Source organism: Lepidothrix coronata, unplaced genomic scaffold (genome assembly GCF_001604755.1).
Source record: "Lepidothrix coronata isolate B3197 unplaced genomic scaffold, Lepidothrix_coronata-1.0 Scaffold11, whole genome shotgun sequence".
In the NCBI taxonomy this organism is placed as follows: domain Eukaryota; kingdom Metazoa; phylum Chordata; class Aves; order Passeriformes; family Pipridae; genus Lepidothrix; species Lepidothrix coronata.
Genome location: NW_016690191.1, coordinates 7,062,308 through 7,082,689, shown reverse-complemented (window position 1 = coordinate 7,082,689; position 20,382 = coordinate 7,062,308). Strand labels below are relative to the sequence as shown.

Genomic DNA, 20,382 nt, shown 5'->3' with positions numbered 1-20,382 from the left:
CACATGTTTTTATGAATCTCTTCCTACAAAACACCCAGTGTGATTCTTATTATGACTGAACAGTGGTTTAGAGGCACCCCAGTACACCTGTATTACTCTCACCTTTTCACTTTCCAAGGCATTGGGCAGTTGAGTCACCTCATGATCCTTGTGCTCACCAAATAGTTTGTCAAAAGCTCGGATTGGTATCTTGCAGGTAGAACAAAAAACATTCGCCACTTCCTCCTCTTCCTCCTCCTCCTGCTCCTCACTGACAGCCTGACTGTTCCACTCATCTGACATGCCGCCACTTCTAAGCCCCTCTCTGGACCATCTGTTGCTCTCAACCTCATCATCTGCTCTGGTTTTGCTCTGATCTTCATCTTGAGAAGCCTCGCCAGGAAGTCCTTGTTGCTTTGTGCTTTGACTTTGATCTTTCACTGAAGTGCTGCTTTTTGATGCGTTATATGTGGAGCCTTGTGATCCTGCTTTTTTTGTGCGAGCAGGTGGCCATCTGCTCTCCATCTCCACACGTCCTCCAAGAAGCTCCAGCTCTTTTTCTTTATCCTCATCAAGTCCATACATCTTAGCCAGCTCTGCAACCTCCTTTTCCATGTCATAGCCAATTTCTTGTGAGCACTGAACTTTTTCACTACTCAATACAGATTCTCTTCTTGTATCCCCCAGAGATCTGTCTTCTCGACCAGACAGCTCTTCAGGAAAGATATCAAACCTCTCCTTTGATCCATAAAGATCCATGTGATAAAATATCAAACCTTCAGACTCAGTCTCACTAGACTCTGGGACTGGTGGGGAAGCTGAATGGCCACGTGACTGGCTACTAGTTTCATACTCTCTTGTGCTGCCAGATCTGGATGACATTGGTATCCTCAGCAAGGCTTTTGAGATGTCGAGTCTCAATCTTGTAAAAGATAAGAAAGATCTTTAGCTACATACTTAGATATAAAGCATGAGTTTTTCTTGCTTAAAAATATGTAGATGGAATAGTTTTGGCTGAGGACTGCCCAGGTCCTGGAGGTAGGCATAGGAAAGACCACAGACAGTAGCTTCACTTCCTGAGTGAAGCTTCTGAAGGGAAGCCATGGGAGGCTTATTTTTTTCTCACCTCTGTGCAAAGCACAGCAAAGAGCTGTCGCTGGTGTGCATCCTGTTTTCTGAGTGGCTCATCTGTTACCCTCATGCCTGATTTCCAAACTATGGACTAGCCCTGTCCTGAGCTCAACACTACAGCTGTGCTTCAGGCACAGTTAGTGCTGTTCTGTGCAATTGGAAATGGCCTGGTTTGAAGTCTGCTCACCCTTCAGCTGCTGTCAAGAGTGTTTTCTGAACTGTCAGTCAGGCATAATGTAGGACGTCCTCTCTTGTGACCAGTGATGCCACATAACACACTGGAAAATGCCTTGAAAAATCCTGTTCTGGATTTTTCAAGTTGCTATTCTTAATACTGAAATTTGAGTCCAGGTCTTGGGTCCTTTCTTTAAAATACTGCAGGGAAAACATAGTGCCTTTTGGAGGTGTTCACAGTTCTCAGGTGCTGTGAAAAATATATATTTTAACATAAAAGAAGCTCAGAAAAAATATCAATGATGGTCTCCATTATAAAGCACACAATAACTAGGGAGCAAGACAGGTCATTGACCTGTGAGCTGAGAAATGTCTGCTCTGACACGGACCTTGCACATTTTGTCCATTGTGTGCAATGAGGGATGTGTGAAAAGAGCACGTGGAGGTGACATACAAAGCTGTATGATAAAGCATATCCCAGATGCACGTGGGACAACATTAAAGGTGCAAAGGCAATTTTAATGCTGACTCTCCAAGCCCACTCTTTCCAACCAGCCTGTATTAACAACAGCAATGAAATAATGCCAGTATAGAGTCAGCTCTGTCAGAGCTGAAACCTTCCCACAGCTTTCCACTGCTCACCAGCATGAATGAAATCATGGCTACAAAACTACTCAGATCAGTTTTATCAGCAGTTTACTACCACAAGCAGAAGAGTTCATGGAAAGATTTCAGCTGAATATTAATGAACCTGTAGTTACATCTAGTCCTAGATAAGTGAAGCATATGAAAGCTTTAAAATCACTTTTTTGCTGAAAAATAAAAGTCAAAAGATCAGTCAGACACCAGTGTCATCAGAGCTTTTGGATAAGCTTTCTCACAAGTTTGCTTTCAAACTACTTTTTATGGTCTTTGTAGTTTTGAGTAGTTGCTATTACCTCAAATTTATTTCATCAGTATTTTACTAATTTTCCTGAGGATTACTTAGCTAACAAAGTCAACACAGTCAGAAACTTTTTATCAACACTTACTAGAAAACAACTTCTTGAACTAGTGGAAAATACCAAGAAACTTTGCACTCTCTGTTTTTATATTCCTGACTCAGTCCAGCCTTACAGATGTGTAAGAAAACCCACATAGAAGTTCACCGTTTATATTCTGGCACTGAAGACAAAGTGTGGATTCTACAGCTATAGCAATATCCTACTACAGACAAAAACACAGAAGTTAGGCAGAAATACCATTTATGCTAAAGGCAGTAAAATAAATCATGCAAATTCTAACATGTTAAACAGAGAAAAGGTCTTGACACATACCAGAAAATGTTGTCTGGCTCCCGCAAAGGCTTTTCCCACCATAATTATAACAGTAAGACTTGCTTTAGAAGCTACTACTAATTAGAAAAGTGAATTAACATGTATTTTTCCTACCAAAATGAAATAAAATAAAATAAATTAAAATGAGCATAATTAAGTTTGTCTGGAACCCTGCTGCCTAAATAAGATTTTCAGATGATTGCTCAGTGTTTGCTCAGTTTACAGGCACAGATACAATTACACGAAGCATGTTTAAGTCCGTGACCGTCAATTATCGTAAATATATAACAAAGAATGTTACTACCTAAAAACTTGCCTTCTATCTTAAGACGTCATAAATTCTTCTGATAGCTCAGATGGCATCAAAGTTCACTTCTATTTCCCCTAGTAAAAATTAATTCACACGAAAGCAATTCCTCGCCACTTTCCTATGACTGCAGTTGGAAGATGCATTGCAGTAACCCTAGCCTGCCTCTTTGCTCCGATAGGGACATGCCAGCAATGAGCAATGGCACAAATATAGATGTGCCCCGGCTGTCCTTCAGCAGTGTGCTACTTGAGTGTCACCAGGATGAATGTCATACACCAAGAAAAGGCTCTGAAGGTTGATTCCTGGATCTGAAGTACTTAGAATGGTTATAGAGAGCCCTCTCTAAAGCCAGAGCACCCTCTCACTTTCGGAGGTGGTATTAATAAACCCTGCAGAGTGCAGTCATTGCCTCTGGGTGTGATTTCCAAGGCTGGGCTGTTAGGCAGACTATCATGTATGGGATACACAGAGCCTGCATCCAGCACAAACTAACTCACGTGGCTGGACACATGCTTACAGCATTGCTGCACAACTACATGGAAGTGTCTGTTCTGTTCTCTGCAAACACTTACTGGCAAAGTCCTCTCTATTAAGTTAGCAGAAGCTTTACTATGGGACTGAGTTGGAATCATGATCATATATTAGAAAGAAATATTAAAATTCAGAATTTAGGAAAAAAATAGAAATCATACTGTTGCATATGCTTGTTATACATACACATACATCCCCACCCTATGTGTATGCCAGACCTCTGGAAAGCTAATTATAGTGAAGAAAGTGGTCAGTGGGTTTTCATGGGAATATATCCCTCCAGTCTACACTGAGTAGAGGTCCATATGATAAAAACCAGGCTGTGTATTAGCACTGATTATTGATTGCTGTAGCACTTGAGCTTTGTGTGTCTGCTCAAACCCACACACAGTCTGTTGCTTGTGAACATGCTACCAAGCCAGCCTTGCTGGCAGGAGGCTTTTAAGCACATTTGAGAACATTGCATTATATGTGTCTTGGGCTCAGGAGACAGCACAAGGGGAAACAATCTTGTCACAGCTCTCCTTTTTCCTCCTTTTCCAATTAAACTTGGTGTCATTTTCTCACATTCCTAGCAGTGCCATTGTTTGCTGTTTGATAAGGAATCACAAGTTAATTGCCCATGTAGGCACGATCTCATTACCACTAACAGCACCTTCATCATCTGTAAGATCAGAGCAGAAATGTTTTCACATAAATGATGCAGCCTCTGCTGAAATGTTAACATTTATGCTGTCTGACATCTTATTAATTTTTCAAATTAGAACTTATTTTTTCTTTGTATTACACTACACTATCTTGCAGGCCTTAATTTATTGAAAAATTAGCAGCGTCAGCTTCGCTGCCAAAGACTGGAACATAACATTCTGTGCACCATGAATTGCATTCAGCCTTGCACACAGGGCCTGAATAAGGGACAGACAACATATAAACACTGCTCTCCTCAGCGGCCCCTGAGTCGGTGTTTGGGTGGTATTTATACAAAGTGTGGCAACCTCAGGGCTGAGTTGGATGTCAGGGCAAATGGGCACAGGGCATTGTGAGGAAGGAGTGTGGGATTTCACCTGCCTTCAGACACGAAAAGGACTCATGTTTCTCAGTGACTACAGGAATCCTGGGTGGGAGGAGAACCACCTGCAGCCGGGGCTCTCCCTCAGGCAGCGGCACAAACCCGAGGATGCTGCTCCTTCCCAAAACACTGCGTGTTCCCTGCTTCCTGCCTGCTGCTCCTCGCAGAAGTAGCTGCTTATTTCACAAAAATTTTCCCTTTCAGTACTTGAAGGGAGAACTTACAGGAACGATAGGGCAAGACTATTTACAAGACCATGTAGTGACAGGACAAGAATCACAGAATCAATCAGGTTGGAAAAGACCTCTGAGTTCATTGAGTCCAACCTATGACCTAGCAACACCTTGTTAAGTAGACCATGGCACCAAGTGCCACATCCAGCCCTCCAGGGATGGTGACTCTTCCACCTCCCTGGGCAGCCCATTCCAATGTCCAATTATTCTCTCTAAAGAAATTCTTCCTAATGTCTAACCTAAACCTCCCCTGGCACAGCTTAAGAGTGTGCCCTCTTGTCCTAACAGAATCGCAGAAGACAAGGGGGAATGGCTTCAAATTGAGAGTAGGTTTAGATCAGATACTAGGAAGAGATTCTTTACTGAGGGTGAAGGTTGTGAGGCGCTGGCACAGGTTGCCCAGTGAAGTATTGAATGCCCCATCCCTGGAGGTGGTCAGGTTGGATGGGGCTCCGAGCGACCTCATCTAGCTGAAGGTTGCCCACGGCATGGGGGTTGGAACGAAGCAATCTTCAAGCTCCCGTTCCAACCCAAACCATTCCACGACTCTACGAAGAACGACCTTTCCCGGAGCCGCCCCTCCCGCTCCTTTTCACGTCTATTTTCCACTCTCGCTGTGGAGGCCGCCCCGGCCCCGCCCCTCAGGCGTCACGGCCCCGCCCCCGGCCCCGCCCGCCAATGGGCGCGCGAGCCGCCGCTGACGCGACGCGTGGCCCCGCCCCGCCCGCGGCCGGTTTCTGTTTCGCTCCGGGCCCGCCCGGGCGCTGTCGCCGCTGTCGCGATGGAGCCGCAGCCTGACAGCCTCGACGGGTGGGTGGCCGTGCGCGACACCGCCTTCGCCGAGCCCCAGCCGCCGCCGCGCCTCCGCTTCCTCGTGGGCTGGAACGGCGCGGAGGGCGCGTTCGCCGTGACCTGCCACGGCCGGGCGGAGGCGGCGGCGCAGGCCCCGCAGAGCTGGGCCGGGCTGTTCTCGGCGCCGGCCCTGCGCGGCGTCCACCGGCAGCTGTCGGCCCTGTGCCCGCGCCTCGAGCCCGCCTTCCCCGCGCTGCCCCCCGCGCTGCCCGGCGCGGCCGCGGGCGGGCTCTGGGCCGTGCTGTTCCCCGGCGGCGCCGCGCCGGGCGAGGCCGAGCTGCAGGAGCTGTGCCGGGCGCTGGAGCTGTACCTGGGCTGGGCCCTGGAGCTCTGCGGCGGCCGCGTGGTGCTGGACGCGCTGTTCGCCGCCGACCGCCGCTGCGACGATGAGTACTTCGAGAGCCTCCAGGAGCTGCGCGGGAGGGCCCTGCGCGGTCACCTGGCCCGGGCCAAGGAGGCCCTGCGGCGGGTACGGGCCCCGGGGCCGGGCGGGGCGGAGGGACCGGGGCTCGGGACTGTCCCCCAGGGGTGCGGGATGAGGGTGCTGCCGGGCCCCCCCTGCGCTCCCTAAAGGTCCCCACGCTGTAGGAGCACGTTTGCTGTTTGGTGCTGCAGGTCACCCTCGCTCGCCTGGGAGGTGCACGGTGAGCGTGGCAGCCGCTGCTGCGGCAGCTTCAGTCACTCGGGGCAAACTCTTTTGCAAGACTCCTGTGAGCAAGGGCGACCGAGCCGCTGATACCATCTTGCTCGTAGTGTTGTCCAATGTCCAGATTTGGCTTACACAACACTTTTTTTATTTGCCTGGGAGCCACCAAGTCAACTTTCTCAAGTACTAAGTGTCGTCAGCCTTGTAAGTGCAGCTTTATTAAGTGGGGAATAAGTCGGCTCCAGGTGGGCAGTCAATATAAGAACACTGGGGCGTTTGCTTAAGCTGTAAGCACTCCTACGAAAACACATTGCTAAAAACATCCAGCAGTGTTGTGCAATGTGTGGAAGAGTAACCGAAGAGGAGAGTACAATCATGTGCTAATTTTCTAAGTCAGGTTTATTTATTAAAACCAAACTTTGCCCTAGTTCTATGCCAAATAAGTGTATTGTAGTCAGAAAAATTGTGTTATTTTTTTAAAAGTGTCAAATTCTGCCCTAATGATTGATGAAATAATGATGTTAGCCCTTTCTTCATTTAGTACCTTAAGTTTTTTCTTGTTATAGATGTATTCCTGGATTTTTTTCCCCCCTTGTTGTAAGCATGAATTCAAAGGATGGTGTCTGGTAACACAGTTGCAGAATGTTAAAACAAGAGTTACAGATAAGTTCAAGCTCACCAGTGTGTTGCTGCTACAGTTTCCTTGTAGTTCCTGTTTCCAGTCCGTTTTCTGGCAAAGTGAGCTGAAAGGTATTTTATGAAAGTGATCATGCTTTGGAGGAAAGTTAAGACAGTTGACTTTAGCCTTCTGTTTCCTATTACAGTGTTTAACAGCTGTAACAACATTCCTGTTTCAGAAAGACACTGTTTTTAAAAAGACATCTTTAGTTTACATGAACGTGTACTGTGTTGTATACAAAAGTCAGTGTCTGTCACTGACTATAACAGTTCACAGCCCAGCTATACACACATTCCAGCCACCACACTCTTTTGCAAGCAGCACAAACATGTACAGCTGTGTAGCAGTTTGCGGCTTGAGGGTCAAGTACAACTTGGTGCCAGTTATTTTACTATTTCCAGCTACATTTTAGATATGGCTAAAGATGCTATAGAGTAGTGTTGTATTTGCAGGCCTAACAGGGACATAAGTTCATTATATTTCATTCTAGACCAAGTTATGCAAGATTCAAGAAATAGCCACTAACCCAGCCTTAGGTACCAGAGTATCCTTCTCCCCTCTTCGTATCCATGTCCTTCTCAAATACTTCATCCTTTGGGCCAGGAAATTAGTTTTAGAGAATATAAAAGATACTGGTACATGATGGAGGAGAGTAGTGTGGTGTAAATACTTCTTGTATTGTGTGTTCAAGGAAAAAAAACACAAGAACATTACTGTTGCAACCAAAGAAGTCAGTTGGGCTGATGGTGAACTGGAATTCTATTAAAAGAGTATGAGACTGTGTAAAAGCAGGGATTTTACCTTAAAACAGGCCAAATGGTAGACATACTATACCACCCCTTCAAAAGAAAAATGAAGAACACCCAAACAAAAAAAAGCCAAAACCCTTGTAAATGAATAATTGTCTCATGAGTTGACTTTAAAACATCATTAACACGTCCATTGTACTCACTCTAAACGTTCTCCAGGAGCAGCATGACCCTCACTACTTGCCTTTAGTATGGGAACCACAAAGTTAACTGTTAAGTTTGTGTTTGGCCTTAGTAGTGGGGCAAAAGCAGACTGTGGAATTGCTGCAGGTGGGCCTTTGAACTGTATCTGAGCTACCACAAGCTCCTGGGGAGCCCTAAGGGGCTGCTAAACATCTGGGATTATCAGTAATACTGCAGTTCAGATCCTCTTGTTCCCCTGTCTTGCCTGTGCCAGGCCTGCAGGCAGGATGGGTGGGAAATGCCCTTGAGCTGACTTCCACAGATTTGCCCTGAGGAAATGCATCCATGCATGGAAATTCTGCTCCTGCTGTCTTAACCCAGACTCAGCTGGCAAGAGCAAAGATGATGGTTTAGTTTCAGTGGTTTTCAGTTGCAACACAATCAAGCTTAGTTTTTTAATGCTTTTCCTCACTGTTGTAGCACACCCCTCCCTCCCATCCCCTTCCCTCTTCCTGGAGCTGCAGAGCACACACTGTCCTTCCAGGAAGGTCTGTGTTTCTTAGTGGTACTTTGCTGTGTTCTCTCAGCCAGCACACTCTATCCTGGCATGTGGAGCATGCCATAGTCTCTGCCAGCTGCTGTCAAAGAAAAAATCTTTGAAGCTTTGATTGGTGCCAATAAACAAATGCAATTAAAGGGAAGTCCCCAACTCTGTATTTTGTCATAGAAGCAAGTAAAGACTTTAAATAGGGTCTAGTGTATTAGGAAGGCAGCAGTTCCATGAAAGAATTATGAGTTACAAAATGTAATATCATTAGAACTGAGGTTAGAATAAACTATTATAAATTGTACAGCAGTTAAAGGAATTTAACTGCAGGGTTATCTGGTGTAGAAATATATTTTTGAATTCTTATTTTTAAATGTCAGTATGATTTTTCTGTGCCCGAGGTCAGAAATTCTGGATCCAGAAATTCATTAGCAGGCATTTAGTACTTATGGAAGCAATGCAAGAGCTAGTTTAAGAATGCCTTGCTTGTCCTTGCAGTACACTAACTTTCCAAGATTCCCAGTTATGTTTATAAAAAGCAGAAACAAAGTCATCTGCACACAGTTATTAGAATTTCTGTGGTGGAAGCCCTAGGCATGATGTTCCTTGCAGTCTCCTAATGCAATATGCAGCAATTAGTGCCTTTAACAGGGTGGTGCCAAAGATATTTTCAGCTGGGGTGGCCACAGAATGCCTGGCATACACCTCCTATGCAGTGGGAAGTCTTGGATGTGGAACTACAGGTCGTTCCCCCAGTAGCCCCTCAGCATCCAGCACACACGAATGCAAAGCAGCTGTGTCTGATTTACCTTTCATCCCACTAGGTTCTGCAGCAGCATAAAAGTGCTGACACAATGGTGGCTTTGATGAAGGTTTATGAAAAAGAAGATGAAGCTTATCAGGATTTGGTCACCATGGCAACACAATTCTACCAGTATTTACTGCAGCCCTTCAGAGATATGCGAGAGCTGGCGACACTGTACAAACTGGAAATCCTGGTAAGTCTGCCTTTACAGAGTGAAAGGCCAACCTGTATAGGAGGGCACCAGCTGCTCTTGGAGCAGTTTAAACTCAAAGCACGTAACATTCCTTACTTTGGTCTGTACCTACTTTTTTCGCCCCTGCCAAGCCATCAAACATGACTGAGAAATTCAGAGTTAGGGCTGAGCTGCTCTCAGAGGATTTCTGAGTCCCTGGTAGTGGCTTGACTAAAACTGCAGCTGTCTTCCCACCAGTGTCCCAGTTAAAAGAAAAATATTCCCAAGCTCCACCTTCCTGGGGTTTACTCTCTGGGAGGCTGAATTTACAGAGATCTAAGTAGCCTTTGTTGTGCCCCCTTCAGTGGGATAAGTTTATGACTTTGATGATGTCCTCCCTCAACAATGCTGATGCACCTGGTTAATTCAGTTGTGCTGGTAGACCAGAAGACAGAGGAGACCTTCCCACTCAGAGAAGTTTTCTATTGCTGCTACAACCTGCTACAAGTACAGATTAGGAACATGTCAGTTGTCAGTGCATTCATTTAGTTTTATGTGCATCTTAAACTGGAAGCACATGCTGAAAGTTGTGATGCCCCTGGAAATGGCAGCCATTTACTGTTTTGATTTTTACTTAAATAGTGTGTTAAAATTAAAATGAGCTGTTGATGTTCTCAAAAAGAGCAGAACAGTTTTAAGTTTAGACTAAGGTGCTTGAATACTGAAGGTCTAAATCTGACCTGGTGAAATATCCAGTGTCCTGTTCTGAAAATTTAAGTGAAAATTGGAACAAATGAAACAAAATTTGTTCTGTATTAAAAAAAAACCTCTAAGGGATATTTAGGCTTATTTGAAACATAGTTGTTTTAAAAAAGTATTTGAATACTAGTCTTCTACCCATGTACACTTTGTGGACTTGAAAATACTCTCTTATGTTTCTTTTCTGTATCCCTGTTCCTGTGTGAAAGAACTGCCAAACTGGAGAACCTGACAGTGCAATGTGCTGTCAACACGTGGGGAAAAATAGAAGGGAACATTGCACATAGAAGAGTGGGTTTGAGTTACTTTTAATAACAACTAAAAACAGTCATGGTGGATATGATTTTTAAGATGATAGTTTAAAAAATATTTTAAGAAATAAATGTGGGGTCAGGGTTGGGAAACAAAGGTTCTGAGTTAGCCTAGAGAATGAGAAACAAGGCAATACATAGGCATGAACAGTGATTCACGTTGTGACAGGTGAGGGGAAGCTCATGTTTCCCACCATGCTCTGCCTTGCTTGAAACGTCCCCAAGTATATTATCGTGCAGCTGCACCTCTGTGGAAACCAGGCGGTAACCGGGAATTTTGTGTCCTTGCAGAAGTCTTTGCAGTATGATAAGTTGGGGCCTAGAAGAGTGGCAGCTTTGCAGAAAGATGCTGAAGAATGGACTAAGCGAGCTGAGAGTGCTGTGTGCTCCATTCAGGATATCACTGTGAACTACTTCAAAGAAACTGTTAAGGCTCTGGCAGGTAATCAAAATGATTTACACAAAAGGTTGTGTAAATACTTGACTTAGGGGACTGAGAGCTCCTCTTATGTATCTGCAGAACCTGAGGTTAGGATGAGTGTCCAGCTTAAGAAAGAAGCCTTTTATTCACTTAAGATTTATATCTTTCAGTTAATTTTGTTTACAACTTGCATCTGTCTTGCACATAAATATTATCAAAGCATGAGACCCATGGCTGCAAAGCTCTGCACAAAACCCATGGAAGTTTTAACGCTTAATATGCAAGCCTCAAGGATTTCAGCATGTGAGCTGAGTAGGTTTCCATGCAACTGTTAAGGCATGTTTCCATGGTACAACGAAGTATTTTAGTTACATATATAAGATCACAAATTCAGCCTTTTAATCCTGTAATTTCTAAAGAAGCTTCCAAAATTGTTTAATTGGATCAGCATTTTTAGTACTGCAGAAATGCACAAGGGCTATTAGTACACTGCATTTCTCATGTCTTACTGCAATGTTTTAATCCACAGCAATGCACAAACAGATGGAACAAGATGAGGAAAGATTTGGTAAAACCGCCTGGGCATCAGCTTTGCCACGACTAGAAAACCTGAAATGTATGTTAGCAAAAGAAACCCTTCAGCATCTGAGGGCAAGAGAGTTGTGCCTGAAACAGAAGAGAACTGGCATTCAGAAACTCGTAAGACCTTGCAAAGCCTCCTTTTCTGTTACTGTTTTGTGAAGGGCTCATCAAAACCTACCAAAGTGGTCATGGGAGTAGACTTTCAAAGTCTTTGTCTATGAAACAGTTTTGGTTTTCAGCATGGTTTTAAGTTGTGGAAAAATGCATGTCTTCAGGGTCTTTTTAATTGCTCCTGCATTTTTGAGGACACTTAGCAAAGTTTAAGATACATGCTTTTACAGTTCAAATGTCATGTTAGCATTTGTGATATTAACCTTTGAAATTGTTAGTTTTAGGGAGATAAACCCAGATATTATTTTCAGAGGACACTGAAAAATGAAAATATTTAATATTAGTCTTCTGATCTTCTTGATTTGCCCTCTAACTGCCACTAGGGGTACCTGATATTTATTTTCCAAGAGTAGTGTACTGCACCATATGTAATTGTTTTCAGGAGTAGTATCATTTGTGTGGTTTATAATGAAGTCTTTCCTGGTAGACTGGAAAGACTTAGAAACCTACACTTTAGGTTAATAAGGCTCTCTGCTGCTCTGAGTTTCTGCTCCAAGCCATTTCTAATGCTCTGTTGTTGCCACACCAAAGCATCTAAGCAGCTGCCAGTTAGGCCAGGCTCTTTACAGGTACTTGTACATCCAGGCATGTTTCATGTGTGCATATTTTGTTATTTTATTTTTTGTTTGGGGCTATACAGATGGAGAGTCTTGGTGAACAAGAAGAGAACTTAAGTGTAGTGGAGGAGCTGGAAATACAGTATTATGAAACGCAGCTGGAGTTATATAATGTACAGCTTGAAGTATTGAAACATGAAGAGATGCTGCTTGTTGTACAGTTGGACACTATAAAGAGGCAGATAAAAGGTGAGAATAAACAATTATTTAAGCACATATTCAGAACACAGGAGCGATATAGTCTGCTCTGTTTTCATTTTTAAAAAAAGGATATCACTGCTTGGGTCTCAACAGTAGAAAGCATCTTTGGAAAACATTCATGGCACCATGGCACCATCTGATATTTTGTCCTCTAACTAATTAGGCACTAATTTGATGGCACAAGTTTAAAAAAACACCACAGTGCTTGCTTATCTTGCCAGCAGCTGTGATATGTGCATGCACTGGTTTAGCATGTGGAATAACTTATATTGACAGTGCTTAACTGCTCTCACAGTTACAAGATCTATGCGTAGAAACTGGATATCGTGAACCTGCTGAAATAGGTCCTATAATTCATCATAATCTATTCTAACGTGTACAAGTTACAAAATACATCCTATAATGACAAAAAGAGGTGATTTGGCTAGAATGGTACCTGAATGCTGCTATATGCCAGTTTAAGTGTCTCATCATGACGTATTTATGAGCAAATTAGGCACCAGTCTTGTTCTTCTTTGAGCTTATGAATTCTGTTACCATGTGCACTGTGAAGTAAACATTGCTGCTGCTTGTTGCATAATTAAAATGTGGTAAATAGTAAAATAAGACACTCAGTGTTGATCAGAACAGTCCTCGGTTTTCCAGGAAAACTCCATTTGGTGAAGGTAGGAGTTAAAACACAGAGAGACATTTGAAAGAGGAAGCTAAATAACAAATGCTAACAGCATAAACTTGATCCTGCAAAGCACCCCTGTGAGTAACATGACATGTTTGCATAAGACTGTGAAGGACCAAGCTCGGCTCTGGAGCATTACACTTCCTCATAACTAACTCACTGCCTTCAATGGCTTTTGAAATGTCATTAGCTCTTTAAATGTTTAAATAACTGTGGCAATTTTTGGTTTTTTAAAAAATGCCAAATGCCTTTTTAGAGAAACAGGATGAAGTTGTTTACTATGATACATGTGAAAATCCTGAGGAGCTCAAGGTCATTGAACAGACAATGGGACAACATTACGCTAACTTGTCAGAAATGACGATGCTGAGGCAGAAGACTAAGCAGTTGGAGACAAAGCGTGGGACTGTCTGTGCGAGGAGAGCCTACCTCAGGAACAAAAAAGTAAATGCAGTCCTGGAGATGTGCATTTTCTTTAGCTGATATCTTGACTCACGAGGGATGGACAGGAAACAATTAGGGAAGCTTTGGGTGGAACATACAGGATGATTCAAACTCAGCGCCAAGGTCCACAAACAGAAAGAGGGGCAATGTGATTCTAAGCCAGCTTTATACTCCGCGGTGTGGTGCAAGTGCATGTGGCTTAGAACACAAACTTACCTGGGAGACCCAGGTGTTCCCCCATCAGCTAAGCCTTACCAGAGCCCCGTTGAGGCCAGCTGGAGCTTTGCCTTAGCAGCCTTTTCAAAATATCTGCAGTACAGGAGGAAGCCTGGCCTTCCATGAAGGAAGCTGCAGTGGTTGAACAGCCCACACACTGATACTTTTACCTCTGAAGAGGGAAGGGGAAAACTTAACTGCTGCAATTCTCTCTCCAGCCTCTCAGTTCTGTGCAAAGGGCAGTTTTTCTTTTGTTTCCTATCCAGAGCAGAACTAGGAAGACACAAATTGACTCTCATGAACCTTCCCAGTAGGCTGAGCTTACCTTACACCTGCAGTCCTGCTGGAGCAGAGAGCAGAAATTGGGTCCCAGTCTGTCTGACCTTTTACCCGTCACTAGCCTGGACAAAATGGGAATGACATTGGAAATGTTTTGTTAGCCATCATTGTCTCTTGCTTGCAACTGCTTCCTTGGCAAACACTTCTTTTGCTTCTGTTTTCATTTCCTTAATTGCTGTCTATGGGTTATATAACACTAAAGCCAAATGCCAGATGATTTGCAAATGCTTGTCCAGCCATGTGGATAATCCCCCTCTGTACAGAGACAAATAGCGACTCCCAGAGAAAATATTGAAGCCTACAGCTTTTCTGTGGCACTTCTTACTAACAGACAGTACCCCTGCTAGGCATTCATTGTGCTTTCCCATGCCTTTGTTTCCCTGGCATTTTTACTTGGGACCTATGGCAAATAAGAAACAGGGGAAAGAGGCCTTGTATTTTTGTAATGCCCTGCTAGCTTCCTTCTTGCCTTCTTCCTCATGTCTTTGCATTCCTTCTCTCCAGCTGGTACTTGGGTGACATTTCTTCACAGCTTGTTTTTTTTTTCCATTTCTTCTATTATTTTTTTAGCAAAAGTATAAGACAGAGTGGTCAATTCAGGTCTGGGTATATTTTCTCTGCAGCATTAATAAAAATATGACTAATTAGGAAAACAAAAGGTCCCACTGGCTTCAGCCAGGAAGGACTCCCACAGACTTCACCATCAGGGTCTCACATCTGACACTAGTTGAGCTTAGCCATCTTTCTTGGCAATGCTAAATAGCAACCATGGTTGCACAGGAGTTAATGGCACAGATGGTGCACAGTGAATGTGAACTGACTGAGAGTTGCCTGAATTTTGCTCTTCTCCCAGGATCAGTGTGAAGCAAGCCACCGGCAGAGACTGCAACAGGCAGAAGAGAGCAAAAAACGCTTCCAGCAGCATCACAGCATACAGATAGTGAGTACTGAATTGCAGCCTTGAAGAATCTCCCAGCTGTTTGTTTTCACAGACTAAGGCTCACTTACTTGTGTTTTAATGCAGAAGAGAGACAAGCAAAAAGAGGAGGAGAAAAAGAAAAAGGCTTGGATAAGCCAGGAACGTCAGAAAACGCTGGAGAGGCTGAAAGCATTCAGGGAGGCAAGTACTGTGAACTCCAGTAGTCCTAAATGATGTGAAAACACAACATCAGAAAGTAGTCATAGCTCACTTGTGAGCACAGTCCAAATCAGAGACAACGTTTTGGATAGCCTAAAATAGGTATATGTGTTATGAGTCAAGAGGATTAAATCCACTAAGAATATAATTTCCAGGTGTGGAACCTGTTGCAAAGAATATAGGTGAGAAAAAGGCTTTGAAAGAAATACTTTGATATTCATTTAAATTTATTCAAGGTTGAATTTTCTGCTTGAATGGGTGAGTGGGACAGGTCTGTACTCTGACTTTTTACCTCTTTGGGATTGATGTTTTGACCAGTCCAATGGGCATGTGACCTCCTGCCTTCTGATTTGTTTTTCAGAAGTGTCCAGCTCATGTTGTTCTGAAAACATCTCGTCCCCAGCCTCTCAGTCCCAAGTTGCCACGAAACATCACCCAGCAGGCTGTAGTCCTGTCCCCTCCACCTTCATCCCCAGCAGTACTGTCCCCTGCACCCTCACCACGAGCAAGGACAGCTCCAGAGCAGCCACAGAGCATACTGCTGATTGAAGCCAAAGAATCAAAAGCTTTGTGTCAGAACACCCCAGCAGATATCCCTGTTCAGATTTTTGTTAGTGATGGTGACGCAGAGCTTACTGATGGTGACACAGAGCTTACTGGTGGTGACACAGAGCAACAAAAGCACAGCGAGGAGCTGTTGGTCTCTCCATCCTCACCACCACCACCTCCTCCTCCACCCCCTCCTCCCTTGCCCCCTCCTCTCTTGCCCCCTCCTCCCCCACCTCCCCCCTTACCTCTCCAGTTAAAGACACCACCAGCAACAGAGGATACACCACTTCCCCTCAGCTCCAATAGCCCCTCAGAAAGCCCTGCACTGCACAAACAGGATGACTCACCCAGGACGTCTATAAATAATTGCATAGGTAAGTGGACTCACATCGGCTGGTGCTTTTTTCACTTCCTATATTTTTGTGTTCCCCCTCCCTCTGGTTCTGGACAGGAATAGTGTGTAGTTTTGATCAAGAGAATGAAGCTCTTGGAAAGCTTGGTCTAAAAAACCACATACAATAACACTGACCATAATTCAGGATGTTAAATGAGTAACAATGATTTCACTTCATGATGCTTGGACTTGGAGTGTGTGGCTTGGCATGTTTTGTGAAGTGCTGTCAAAGGGGACAGGTCAGTCTTTTAGCACAGTTGAACTTGAATCTCTGCATATTTATTAAGTATGGCCTTAGAAATTAATTTAAACCATGCTTAATCACAGCACTAATAGTTCTGTAGAGATCTTAATTCAGGACCTGCTTTTCTCATGAGACTGAACATCCCACAGCTGCAATTGGTAGGAAGGTGTCAGAAGAAATTCCAAGGAAAGGAGGTTTATTCTTTTTGTTTGGTGAGAAGCAACTTTTATTACTGGGTTTGTTCTTGCCACAATTTTGGAACTTTGACTGAATGTGGTATTTTGATTGAGGATTAATCACCTGTCCAGTGTGAAGACCACTGGGTAAATTTGTAGTTGTATTAAGGCTGCAATTTAGTGTTTCTGATTTATGTACTACAGATCTACCAGTTGGGCTGCTTGCATTTCTAAGGTGTGCACAGCCCGTGTCCACTTACAATTTGCTTGGTTTCTAAATAAAGGTTTCATAAAAGAATTCGCGTAGGATTCAACCAGGATTTGAAAGGCAGGTGAATAGTTTTGGCATACATTCCTAGGGGAGAAATTCTGCTCTGTTACACCTTTGCTTTGTTAGCAAGATCATGCAGGTGTAATTGAAGGCTGAACTCGGCAATTGAAACAGTAGTTTGAATGAGAATAGAGCTCAGCAGCCTCCCAAGGCTGCACCGGTTACATCCTGCTAACAGGCTTATTTTTATCTCTAAAGCGAGCGGATATTTTGACTGTGTCAGGGAGATTGATCTAAGTTGGAAGGCAGCAATTTTTTCTGTCGTTTTTCACAGTGGAGCTTATGCTAGAATGAAGAATGTGTTTAAACGTGGTACATTCCTTTCTCTTTCAGACTCTTCACAATACATCTAAGCAGCCTTTGTATCCTCTCAGTTAAGAGGCAAACCACAGGCAGAAATACCAAGGAAAGTTCAGCATTTTCAGTTCTTCCAAGCTGTGGGGACGTACAAGCAGCCGATGGGCTGATACGCAGTCGAGCTCCCATGACAAACTACTGTGCATCCAGTGCAGACTTTGGTCTGGGATGTCCGTGGGTTAACTCTACCACGGATACTCTTAAGAAGCTTTAATTAGCAGCAGGAGTTGTACACCAGAGTAGTCTGACTGCTGTTGGAACAGCCTTGCTGGTAGTTAATATTGCTGCCATTCACAACCTAACATTGATGTATTTTCATTATTTTTGAATAAGAAAAATTATTTTTAGTTTAATGGAGAGATCTGATTGGTTGTTTACACCAGTTTCTTGAAGAAAACCATCATGTTAATAGCTGTAATAGTAATTGCTAAATTAGTGCCACAGGAACTTCCTGAAACAGCTTCGTAAACATGTTTGGTTTTGTTATGGACTACTCGTGTCTTTGTATGTGAAGAGCCAGGAGAGGCTTTTTTTATGATTTATTAGCCTGACTAGTATTTTACCAGGCAGCCCATTTCATTAATAGACTTAAGGCTTTCTTACTTGTAGGCTTTGTAAGAGGACCTGGTGGATCTTTGCTTGATCCTTTTCAGTCTCTGATGGTACCACAGGATTTAGCAAAATGTTACATTTCAAGTGCTTGATGTTAATCACATAACCCTGTGTGCACTGCGCATGGCAAAAATACTTCTGGCTGTGAGGCACAGATGGTCTGGACCTATTGCTGTAGGAGTCAACTGCTGTCCAGGGGCACGGCCTCCCTGTCTGACAGTCTGCAGCAAGCAGCAAAGAATCCAACAGGAGTAAAACACAAATTAGTGTGTATCAGGAGGACTAGTGGAAGCTCTCTCAGTATGGTGCCCTTCATGGTCTGAAGTTCAGAAACATACACCTGAGATTTAAATCATGTTGTAAAATGGGAATTGTTTTTTAAGTCTGTACAGAAAAGACCTGCCTGCGTAGGGCCTGAGCTGGCTCCCACTGATTTCAGTGGTGCACTTTCAAGCCCTTCTACTCAAATCCTTTTATTTTTCTCTTGGCTGAGCAAAAATGCAATTGATGGTCTCAGCAGGCTTCTGAGCAAGCTAGGAGGGATGGAAGATTGTTTATAACGGAGAATGCAGGAGATTTTTTGGTTCAGTGAAATTTTTTTGAAAGCCCATAAAGTTGTAATGAAAAAGAGCATCATCCTTTGTGTATAATATCTTCCTTAGAGGACCACTTTGTAAAGTGTTGAAGAAGTGTTGGATTCTCAATTCAAGATATAAAAGCTTTACTGCTTTTCAAAAGCAGTTCCAGAGCCTGCTGTTGCAGAAGCTTGAAAGAGTCTGTTCTGGAAGAGACCATTCTTTTTCCTGTCTTTAGTACAGATTAAAGGGAGAGCCCTGAGCACTTGGGTAGGGCTTTATACCGCTAAGTGTGGTTGTCTTGTTCTTTCTTCTGGTAACAATAGATTCATCTGTTGCAGGTTCCATGGATGAAGTTTTGGCTTCTCTAAAACGCAGTGAAGTTCATCTTCGCAAAGTGGAACAGCCAAACCCCTATGCTTCTGTGAAAGACAACATCCTCTCTGCCATAAGGCAAGGAGTTAAACTAAGGAAAGTGAATCGAGATACTGAAAAAGATGTCAGTAAAGGATCCCCTAGTGACCTAGAGAGAAGCATTAAAGCAGCCATGCAGAGAATTAAGAAAGTGTCTGCCGATTCTGAAGAAGAGGAGGACAATGATCGGAATAATGGAGAATGGGACAGCTAACCAGTTCAGCATAACAGACTTACTGACTGGAACTGTCTGCCTAATTTTGCACATTGTGGAAGACTGTCCCTTTCAAAATGAAAGAAGCGTGATTGTGTGTGTGTGTGTGATAGTCCAAAATGTCTTGTAAAGTAAAATAATCCTGTTGATTTTCTATATAGGAGCTACAAATTCTTATTTTTGCATAAGAAATCATACTCCAAATTATGCTTGCATTAATGGGTATTTTTGGCTCAACCATGTCATGCTTTCACCACATCTGAAGACAGTTAAAATGCTGGATTGAAACATACACTGTTTAGATCATTACTACACAGTAGGTAATGCTATCACAACAAAGTTTAAGGAGTGAAAAAATAACTGAAAATCTCCTTTGTCAGATAAAAGTAGAACCAAATCTGTGGTGACAGAGGCAGACCAGAAAACTTAGCATAATCTGGAATCTTTCACTCCTACCTCCACTGTCCAGAAAATTCTTTAACATTTTGCTTTTCTAGTGCTGCTCACTCTCAAATAACTACATGGATGCTCCATTTAGCATTATGTTAGAAAGTGTGCACTTATGAATGCGCTTGATAATGCTGATTGGGAAAATTAGTATCATGTTTGAAATAAGCACTACTGCAGTAATAACTGAAGAGTTTACTTTTTAGGAAAAGATTAAGTATAGAGAACTTTTAGATGCTAAATGTTTTTCATACTTCTACATTTACAATGAAAGAAAGAACCAAAATATTGTAGACAGTATTTTCCAGGATCTAGTCCTATAATGCAGAGCTGCGTTTCTCTGCTGAAAACATCAATACATGTTTATAGCTACTGTCATGAATTTAAATTACCTGATGGCCTTATAAATGGCAGGTATTTGTGTTGTGCCTGGAAGCTGACTATTTAAAAATTCAGCTACATTCAATGTAGAGACTGTTGCTATTTTGGGTAGATAGTGACAGAAATGATTCAAGGTTTTTTTTGAAGTTTATACTGACCCTTAATAAAAATATATCTTGACAGAGGAAGTGGATTCAGTGTGCTGTCATTTTAGGATACTGCTATGAAGTAACTGTTACTTATATCATGGTACTCTAGTTTTTGTTAACAACTGCACTCTCACTAATGTTATATGTAAATGCTCTTATTTTCTCAAATATTTATGAATTGTAATTTGGTAACAAAATTGCAAATACAGTGCTTTAATTCCCTGTTTAATACAGAGCAGCAGATCTGTTTAATCAGCACAGTAAATACGTGTGCAACAGTTTTCGAGA

General features: G+C 43.1%; 2 protein-coding genes across 2 annotated transcripts in view; one reads left to right on the top strand and one right to left on the bottom strand.

The window, feature by feature from the left end:
- Nucleotides 1-2,689, bottom strand: part of FSD2 (fibronectin type III and SPRY domain containing 2) — a 17,868-nt gene extending 15,179 nt beyond the window's left edge. Inside the window, exons 1-3 of the mRNA XM_017804956.1 lie at nt 2,601-2,689; nt 103-901; nt 4-23 (exon numbers count right to left, since the gene is read on the bottom strand). Of these exons, the coding sequence (XP_017660445.1) occupies nt 4-23; nt 103-861 (779 nt within the window). The 5' untranslated portion in view covers nt 862-901; nt 2,601-2,689. The remainder of the gene's footprint in view (nt 1-3; nt 24-102; nt 902-2,600) is intronic.
- A 2,835-nt stretch (nt 2,690-5,524) lies between these two features.
- Nucleotides 5,525-20,133, top strand: WHAMM (WAS protein homolog associated with actin, golgi membranes and microtubules). Its single transcript, XM_017805007.1, has 10 exons — nt 5,525-6,064; nt 9,224-9,397; nt 10,738-10,888; nt 11,397-11,566; nt 12,261-12,426; nt 13,371-13,558; nt 14,967-15,053; nt 15,138-15,233; nt 15,613-16,174; nt 18,831-20,133. Exons 1-10 carry the CDS (start codon nt 5,525-5,527, stop codon nt 19,115-19,117), a joined length of 2,421 nt encoding a protein of 806 aa, XP_017660496.1. The 3' UTR covers nt 19,118-20,133.
- The last annotated feature ends 249 nt before the right edge of the window (nt 20,134-20,382 follow it).